At 47.1% G+C, this 10,000-nt stretch overlaps 1 protein-coding gene across 1 annotated transcript in view; it reads right to left on the reverse strand.

The window, feature by feature from the left end:
* The window catches only part of wnk4a (WNK lysine deficient protein kinase 4a), a 62,172-nt gene that overhangs the window by 21,149 nt on the left and 31,023 nt on the right, over positions 1–10,000 (reverse strand). The window contains 3 exon segments of the mRNA XM_080835549.1: positions 625–844; positions 2,330–2,418; positions 5,867–6,024. Of these exon segments, the coding sequence (XP_080691675.1) occupies positions 625–844; positions 2,330–2,418; positions 5,867–6,024 (467 nt within the window).

Raw genomic sequence — 10,000 nt, forward strand, 5'->3', positions numbered from 1 at the left:
AATTATTATTATAATTTATAACATGTTTCCATCTTTCCAATCTCTGACTGGCCCAGCTCACCTGACTGAAGTCTCGAGTGATTAACATTCCCTTGACCAGCTAAGTCAGGCGTCTTCAGCTAAATAAGATCGGCGAAAATGGTTGGCTCAGTCAGGCGCAGTGAAGCAGGAAGAGATGGAAGATAGGATAGGAAGGCAGGAGGGTGATTGAAAGAGGCTTATATTCTGAGAGTTACTCTGAGGAACATTCTGAGGAACATTCTGAGACATTCTGAGATATGCTGACATTCTGAGAGACATTTTGGGAAACATTTTGGGAGACATTCTGAGACAACCGTTTGGCACCACACCAGGCCACAAAGAGAGGTTTTGAGAGTACCTGATCTCTACAGTTTCTGGGATGAACTACATTAACGATGCATTTTTGTAGGTTTACTACTGTTTTGCCATGGAAGTTTTCCAAACTAGGTACTGAGAGTACCTGACTTCCAGTTCCTGGCTTCCAGAGTAACTAACTTCCTGGGATGAATGTTCTTGACGGAGAACCTCACAGCACCTTAATGGTGCATGCCGCATGTTAGCACAACAGCATAACACCCCTCTCAGATGTGTCAGTGGACTCACCATCTCCTGGGCGACCTCCTCGGGCACGTCCTTGTAGAGCTCGAACAGGAACTCGATGGCGTTGTTGTCCTTGTACTTGCCGTGGAGCTTCTTGGTGTCGTCCATGCGCAGCCACAGCTTGAGGCTGGCCTTGTGCATGTCGTCCTCCTCGGCCAGCTCCACGTGCACGCCGTTGTCCTCCTGGAAGAACGTGTGCTCCAGCAGGTCCTGAATGGTGTACCTGTGGCCGGCAGAGGCAGAGGCAGACAACGACAACAGAACAAGACACACCAGTATTATAGAGGTGTTTAACATATAAAAGATATACATATGGGCCAACATATTATATTATGATGGTGTTTAACATATATAAATATGCCTACACACCAGTATTAAAATCGTGTATAACATAAAATATATACATATCGGCCTACACATTAATATTATAATGCTGTATAACATATGAAAACATTAACATATAGGTCTACACTTACATATTCATATACATACAGTATACATAAAAGCATATACTGTACACACTGATACTCCTAATACTGGCAATTAACAAGATTTGTATTGCATTCTTGCAACACAATGCTTCAGTCATGTCCATGAATTAGATCGCTTTGTTAGTGACAAGCGATCACACTGTTGTGCAGTGCTAGCCAAGGTTTAGCAGCAGTAGCAAACGCCAGAGCCTAAGTAGTGGAGTTTGTAATGTACTAAAACAAACAGCCAGTGTTTGTATTCGAGGAGCGTAGAGTAGGGTTAGCTTAGCTATTTAGCAGTGGGAGTAGAAGTGGTTGAGAGAGAGAGAGAGAGAGAGAGAGAGAGAGAGAGAGAGAGAGAGAGAGAGAGAGAGAGAGAGAGAGAGAGAGAGAGGTAGAGATAGAGAGGCAGAGAGAGAGAGAGGGGAAGTAAAAAAAGAGAGAGAGAGTGAGAGATAAATAGTCAGAGAGAGAAAGAGAGAGGACGAGAGGGGGAGAGAGAGAGAGGACGAGAGGGGGGGAGAGAGAGAGAGAGAGAGAGAGGGAGAGAGGACGAGAGGGGGGTAGAGAGAGACTGGGGATTCAGCCACCCACTGCTGCCTACTAAAAAAGCAAACACATAGTGAAGCCTCTGCATTCATAAGGACTGGGACACTGGGGTTGGGGTGAAGACATTTACTGAAGAGCTGGGGAAAACTTTGCGCTAATGTAGCCTACACTAATTTAATTTGAGCAGTTTAACATGAGGTAATTACATGTTGATGTATGTTGATACTCACAAATGAGTGATTTTCACAATGAAACTCTAAGTACAAGCACAATCAGCTCTTCAATAAATCATGAATTTAAATCTATATTGTATATTTGATTAATGTGGTGCATTCTACAATATTCCCTGCATGGGTGTTTATGCTAAACAATTATGTCCTCAATTCTAACCCAAACACAGGGTCCTCTAGCTGTCTGTTCTGTGTTTGTGTGTGTGTGTGTGTGTGTGTGTGTGTGTGTGTGTGTGTGTGTGTGTGTGTGTGTGTGTGTGTGTGTGTGTGTGTGTCTGTGTGTGTGTGTGTGTGTCTCTGGTCTTCATACACAGTGCTAGCTCTCTGTACATGGGATACAAACACACTTTGGTCTTCGTACACAGTGCTAGCTCACAGTGCCAGCTCTCTGAAACAAACATAGTGGCTCTAACCGAGCCATAATTCTGTGGTTCCAAGCAGGAAGTGAAGTGTATGTACCTTTCATCTTTGTTCATGCGGATGCACCCCTCGATGATCTCCTTCAGTTCAGGGACTTTTACTTTGAAGAAGCTGTCTGGCTTCATACCCTGGAGACAGGAAGAAGAGATAAGTCAGTCTGTCGTATGACCTCACAATCAAAAGAGCAGCATAAAAGCCTGGTCAGGTCAAGGTCACCTGTTCGTTCTGCAGCCATTGCCCTGAAAAGTCTGTGTTTTTGTTTTGACTGATTTATACGTTTCCTGCAGGATGAATGCCATGTTTACTGCATGAAAAGAGGTTGCATCACATAAGAGGCCGTGTAGGGTCTCCGTCTATGATGGTGAATTGTGGAATAGTGGAGGACTTCCTGCCCTGTGACAACACTGATAAGGAAACGATGGGGTCCCACCTCGAACCTCTCCGCCAACATCAACATGTCCTTATCAACACTAATATTGTGACGGACACGCACACACACACACACACACACACACATGCGCGCACACACACGCATACATACATACATACCTACACACACACCACTCCGAGCTGAAGTCAACTCTGTCTGTAAATCAGTGACTTGTCTATTGTTCACATTCACCTCAATGATGAGGGTTGGCAATGTTACATTAGCAATGTTTGCCATTAGAGAGACTGGAGCCCTGCACGTGTGTGTATATGTGTGTGTGTGTGTGTGTGTGTGTGTGTGTGTGTGTGTGTGTGTGTGTGTGTGTGTGTGTGTGTGTGTGTGTGAATGAGTCTCCTGTCTAATGTCACTTTCTAAGCTGTGGTCCATTTGCCAAAGAAAATTAAAAGGCCTCAAACATGGCTACTGCAATTAACACAAACATGCAGTAATAACAAAAACAAAAAGTCTGGTTTTGGGACTCCCTTTGAGAGGTGGGCTGCACGTGACAAGAAATTAGGACTTTCAGGACTCCTGGTTTTCACTGACTTAAACAGCTACATTGAGCTTGATGAAGTGTTGCATGAAGTAATCTCTCCAGCGCACGCGCACACACACACACACACACACACACACACACACACACACATATCATTAGCTGTCTGTTGTAATGTGTTTCTTGCATAAGGTGTTTTGATTCATTGGCCATTTCAACCTCATGCCATAACCTACAGCAAATGATCGGCGTCTGACAGTCACATTTCCACCTCCACCCCTCCGATGCAGGTCTCTCTCGCTTTCTGCCCTCTTGTTTGCCTTTCAGTACGTCTGGCCTACTGGGAGACACACACACCGTACGTCTGGCCGACTTGGAGACACACACACAGTACCTCTGGCCGACTGGGAGAGACTCACAAGACCAACGTCACTTTCAAAACAAATCTCCCACGGCTGCCAACCCAGCCAGGACTGCGCCCAGTGTGTCAAACATATCAAACACTCATCAACACCTCACCTCACACACATGGACACACAGACACACACACACACACACACACACACACATACACATACACACACACACACACACACACACACACACACACACACACACACACACACACATACGCAAGGACACACACGCAAACACACACACACAGACACACACACACACACTCACACAGACACACACACACACGCACGGACACAAACACTGCTAACTGACAGGAGAGCTGACATGACTGACCCCACCTGCCAGGTCTGGGAGGCGATGCTCAAGTCACAACACCTCGCTGTAACACCTCTGGTCAAACATAGACGTGGTTAACATCACCGTGGCGAAAGCGCAAAACGACAGGAATTCAAGGACAATTTGCTCTGTGCATGTGTGCTGCGGAGAAGGTTCTAGAAGGCCAATGGAGCGGCTTGCTGGAATCAACAGGCAGCTTAGTGGTGGCTTCATCAGACAGTCAGCAGTCATCTTCATTAAGGCATAAAGACGTCTTAACTCGTGAATATTACACAAAACCTACTTACAGTAGGTAGTAGATCGTGTAGATCGACGTTTACTAATCAATGGGTCATCAATACAAGAGTGGCATCTTGGGAAGTGAAAAGTGGCATGGTGATAGCCCTATACACCTCCAACATCTGCCAATCACGGTGCCACTTTTCCTCTACATCATCTAGGCAGAATGTTAAGGGAGCCTGATCTTGTGACTTTGAGCAGCTTTGAGCACCTCCTGTTTATTCATTCAGAAAACTTCTACTACTCAGAAACTCTTAATGGCCCTGGAGTCGGGTGTAGTCTTATATCATTTCACTAAAAGGCCATCAGGGATAATTGCCCTGACCTTCAGCTCTCTGCTAGATGGTAAAAACCTGCTTACTGACTAGTCAATGTCTATATTTTCCTTAGATTGATATCTGCAGCCCGAGGCAGAAAAAAAAAGGGGAAAATGGCTCCCACAATTCAGTCCCTCTTTTACTTGCACGTAGTGACCTCTCTCTGAGCTATAAGAGGAACAGATTCAGGAGAAATTGAGTAAAATGCCCAAAATTGCCTTTACTAAATTAAATGACCCTGTCTCTTTCCCTTCCAGCGCAGATTTCCAGGAACTGCCATCGCGGGGAGGTGGACATGTCACGCCCCCTTGTCCTTAGGAATTTTGGGTCACGTTCCTGTTGTGAGATACTCCGCTCGTAAAGAGAGGTCGTGTCTGTGGTTGCTCTCATCAGCAGGCTGACTTGAACGGAGAGGCAGGAAACAACTTTCTGCCGAGGGGCGCCAATCTAACTTCAAGCCAGCAAGGAAATTAGATAGACTAATTGGGGTGGAGGGGGGAGGGGAATCGATAAATACAGAGAGAGCGTGAGAGAGAGCAACAGACTGAGAATAAAGTGAGGGAGAAGAAGAAGAAAGAAAGAAAGAATAAGCGATACATTGAGAGTATTAAAGATATAAGCAGGAGAAAGGCAACAGAGAGAAAAACGAAGAGAAAAAATATAAGGAGTTAAAGAGAGAGCGAGTGAGTGAGAGAAAGAGAGAGTGAGATAACGAGGGAGAGAGAGACAGAGAGAGAGAGAGTGAGATAATGAGAGAGAGAGAAGGAGAGAGAGAGAGAGATAATGAGAGAGTGACAGAGAGAGAGAGGAAAAGAGAGAGGAAAAGATAGATTGGTGGCTCAGAAAATGTTAACTATCCTGTAAGGGTGGTGGGGAAGCCCCCCTGCCAGGGTGTAAGTGGGGATAGGCAGATGGTTTTGATTTCATGTGCCTCCAGCGCTCATGCTAAACTCCACACGCCGAGGGACACACACACACACACACACACACACACACACACACACACACACACTCATTGCTCATGCCAAACTTCACACACTGAGAGGGGAGGGGGACAGAGAGAGAGAGAGAGAGAGAGAGAGGAAGCAGAGGAGACAGAGAGTGTGTGTGTGTGTGTGTGTGTGTGTGTGTGTGTGTTGGGGGTTGTAGTCAAAATGGAGGGACTTTCAGACAGCATGTACTTTTTGCCTAACATAACAGAGAGAAAAATGGGTGAAAAGAAAACTGGAAAGGAACGAGGGAACAGCAGACAGTACAGAATATGAAAAAACAACAACGCGCCCCAAACACGCCTCAAAACTCACGCTGGTGACTTTCCGGTAGATCTGCGCCGCATTCTGGCACTCGGAGTACGGATACTCAGAGGTGGTCATCTCCAAGATGCACATCCCGAAGGCGTACACGTCCACGGCCTCGTCATACTTCTCCTCATACATCTCCGGAGCCATGAATTCCGGCGTTCCTGATTGGGAAAAAAAAAACAGGAAGACTTTACTTCCACGAAACTTAACTAATTAATAATCATTGCTTGCGTAACACTGTTGCATGACCAAGTTCATGTTTGTTTGTGTTGCGTCTCCTTCTTTGTTTACGTTATAACTACTTCCGTATGTTGTCTTCCTTTCTTGGGATTGAAGGGATCATGTTGGGGAGTACGCACGTAGTACAGAATATTACAAAAACTAATTATTATGAAAGCCACAATAACAGCCGTAGTTTACTAGCTGACACTGCCCCTCATAAGGATAACCAGCATATAAACGTACTGTGGACTACAACTGAAACTTTTTAAACCATCTAATTTTCACTGATGATAACTTAAACCAAGAAATGTACATCTACTCTGATTAGACCAGATTAAAAAAACTTGTATAGGATTCCAGGTGGCCTCAATAGGTAGCAGGTTTGCATGTAACATGTATCATGTGAAATGTCTATGTGGAATAGTGTGTTGAGCGGCAGAGGCAGTAACCAGGAGATGGTGGTTAAATAATCCAAAAGGTGCAGTTTTATTTAGGCTGCCGGCAGGTTACAGACAAGACGCACATTTAACATTTAACAGAACTAACTTTTCCCGGACAAACAGTTAAACAAACAAAACAAATAGTACTCCTACTGATTAGCAATAAACAGCTTATAAATTCAGTTCAGGCATCCTCTCACCTCAGAGGCCAAAGCTCGACTGCCTGCCATTATTGGGATCCAGGTTATATGAACCCTAACTCCTCCTCCCAGGAGTTAACCATTACATTTTAATCAATCATCTAGCAGACACATTATTACTCTCTTAAACATGTATCATGCATACAGTACTTCCTAGTTGTCATCGTCATATGCACAACTTTACTCAATAGACTTTAAGCAGCCAGATAAAATGTCAGTATTCCGAACGGGCGACAATCACCCGTCTTAGATGGACCAGTCCAGTGTTTGGCGCGAGTGCGTGAATAAGGAACGTTGTTTCAGATGTGCTCTGCTTCGGTTACACGCTGGATATGCTGCAGGTGAGCTCCGTGATTTTAATGTCCTTTCAGTTTGGTAGTCCATACGTGATCCTCCTTACAGGCTCACCCACAAATTATGTTCACTTTGGTCCTACCGTTCATGAAGCATTCATTTAACCCCGATAATATCCCCAACGTCTCTCTCGCTATTTAAAGTGACGGCGCAGAATTAGCTCCGTCACATTACCCCCTCCTCAAGGATTTTCGTCCTCGAAAACCCGGGAAAGGTAATCCGCTGTGACATTCTCCGGTCCAGCCCTGTACCGGACCTCAAAGTTGAAGGGCTGCAGTGCTAGGTACCACCTAGTAACCCTGGAGTTGGCATCCTTCATCTGGTGTAGCCATTTCAGAGCCCGGTGGTCCGTCTCCAGGATGAAGTCTTTTCCCATCAGGTAGTACTTCAGCGAGTCCACGGCCCACTTGAGCGCCAAGCACTCCTTCTCCACCGTGGAATACCGCAGCTCCCTTGGGAAGAGCTTTCTGCTGAGGTACACCACCGGCTTTTGTTCTCCTGCCTCCCCCTGCAGCAGCACAGCACCAAGGCCCACTCCAGACGCGTCCGTCTGCACTGTGAAGGGCTGGCTGAAGTCAGGGTTCTGCAAAATAGGGTCACTGCACAAACAACTTCTCAAATCATTAAAAGCTTTGTCACAGTCTTCCGCCCACAAGACTTGATTCGGACTGGACTTGCGGGTCAATTCAATTAAAGGGGCTGCCCTATTGGCAAAGTTCTGCACAAATCTTCTGTACCAGCCCACCACACCCAGAAAAGAACGCACTTGCTTCTTCGTGTGTGGTCTTGGGGTATCCAGAATGGCACTAACCTTACTGAGCTGAGGCTTTATGGCTCCTCCACCGATGACATACCCCAGGTACTGCACCTCTGCTTGAGCCAGTGCACATTTCTTGGGGTTCACAGTCAGTCCTGCGGCCTGGATCCTCCTCAGCACCTCCTGGACATGGGTCAGATGGTCCTCCCAGGTGTGACTGAAGACCACCACATCGTCCAGATACGCTGACGAGTACTCCCGAGCCCCCTCCAGCACCTTGTCCATCAGGCGCTGAAATGTGGCTGGCGCCCCCTGCAGGCCAAAAGGCATCATGGTGTACTGATAGAACCCAAAGGGAGTTCTGAACGCAGTCAGCTCTTTAGTATCTGCAGCCAGAGGTACCTGCCAATATCCTTTGCTGAGATCCAAGGTAGTTAAGTACTTGGCACTACCCAACCGATCGATCAGCTCATCGACCCTGGGCATAGGGTAGGGGTCAAAAGCAGAAATTGAATTTAATTTCCTAAAATCCATACAAAATCTCATGCTTCCATCTTTCTTGGGAACCAGCACCACTGGACATGACCATTCACTGTGGGATGGCTCAATGATGCCCATCTCCAACATAGTCTCCACTTCTTGCCTGATTTTGGGGAGTAGCTGAGCAGGGATGCGGTATCCTGGTAACCTCACTGGTCCTGGTGCCTTGAGTCGGACGTGGTGTTCAACCAGCGGGGTCCGCCCTGGAGTCTCCGTGAAAAGCCCCTCTGGGATACACGCCTCCATTTCCTGTTGGCACACTGGGGAAAGATGGGACAGATCTAAGCTCACCTCCTGTCCTTGCTCCACCGGGAAGAACTGCTCGTCCTGCTCCTCCTCCTCGTCCACTCTCCTGGCCAAGAGATGATGAGCCACCTCTGCCTCCCTAGGACGCCACTCCTTCAGCATGTTGATATGGAAAATTTGCTTCCCCTTCTTTCTTCCTGGCATCAGGATTTCATACGTCACCGTGCCTACCTTTCGCTCCACTGTGAAGGGTCCCTGCCACTTCGCCAGGAGACTGCTCTCCGTGGTTGGTAGCAACAGCAACACTTGTTGTCCCGGCTTGAACGTGCGTTCCCTTGACGTCTTGTCATACCAGTGCTTCTGCACTGCCTGGGCCGTCCTCATGTTCTCTTGAACCTGTTCTGCAAGAGATTCCATCTTATTGCGCATTTTCACCACATAAGACAGGATGTTCATACCTTGCTGGGGTTGCTGGCCTTCCCACGCCTCCTTGAGGATGTCCAATGGTCCTCTCACCTGCCGGCCATACAACAGCTCAAATGGGGAGAAGCCTGTTGATGCCTGTGGGACTTCACGATAGGCAAACAGAAGGTATGGCAGCCATTCATCCCAGTCAGCACCTGACTCTGCTACAAACTTGCGCAACATATTCTTCAATGTCTGGTTGAATCTTTCCACCAGCCCATCAGTTTGAGGATGATATGGTGTGGTTTTGATTGCTTTGATGCCCAGGTACTGATAGACCTGCTTGAGCAACTTAGATGTAAAGTTGGTGCCCTGGTCCGTCAGTACCTCCTGTGGAATCCCCACCCTGGTGACCAGTTGCAGCAATGCATTGGCTACCTGCCTTGATTTGATGTGTCGGAGGGGGAACGCTTCTGGGTACTTTGTGGCGTAATCCACAATGACCAGGATGTAGCGGTTGCCTCTCCTGCTGCGCTCCAGGGGACCCACGATATCCATAGCAATCCTACTAAAAGGAACTTCAATAACAGGCATAGGGATTAGTGGCACTCTGTTACCTTTGCGTCCTGGCGCTACCAGTTGGCACTCTGGACAGGTCTTGCAAAACTCAATGAGGTCCTTATACATATTGGGCCAATAAAATCTTCTGGCCACCCTCTCCCATGTCTTGTTTTGCCCAAGGTGACCTGACCACGGCACAGAGTGTCCCAGCCCTAACACGGTGGCCCGGAGTGATTTCGGTACAACCAGCTGCTCTCCTCCATCTGCATGGCGATACAAGATCCCTTGCTTCAGTCGGAACTTGGCTGATTCTCCATTTTCCTCCGAGTCTGCCCTTAAGTCTTTATAGCAGGCCTCGAGTGTCTCATCTGACTTCTGTAGCTCTCTGATGTTAGATGGCATGGTAAAGGCG

The sequence above is a fragment of the Sprattus sprattus genome, assembly GCF_963457725.1.
Source record: "Sprattus sprattus genome assembly, chromosome: 3".
NCBI classification, from domain to species: Eukaryota; Metazoa; Chordata; class Actinopteri; order Clupeiformes; family Clupeidae; genus Sprattus; species Sprattus sprattus.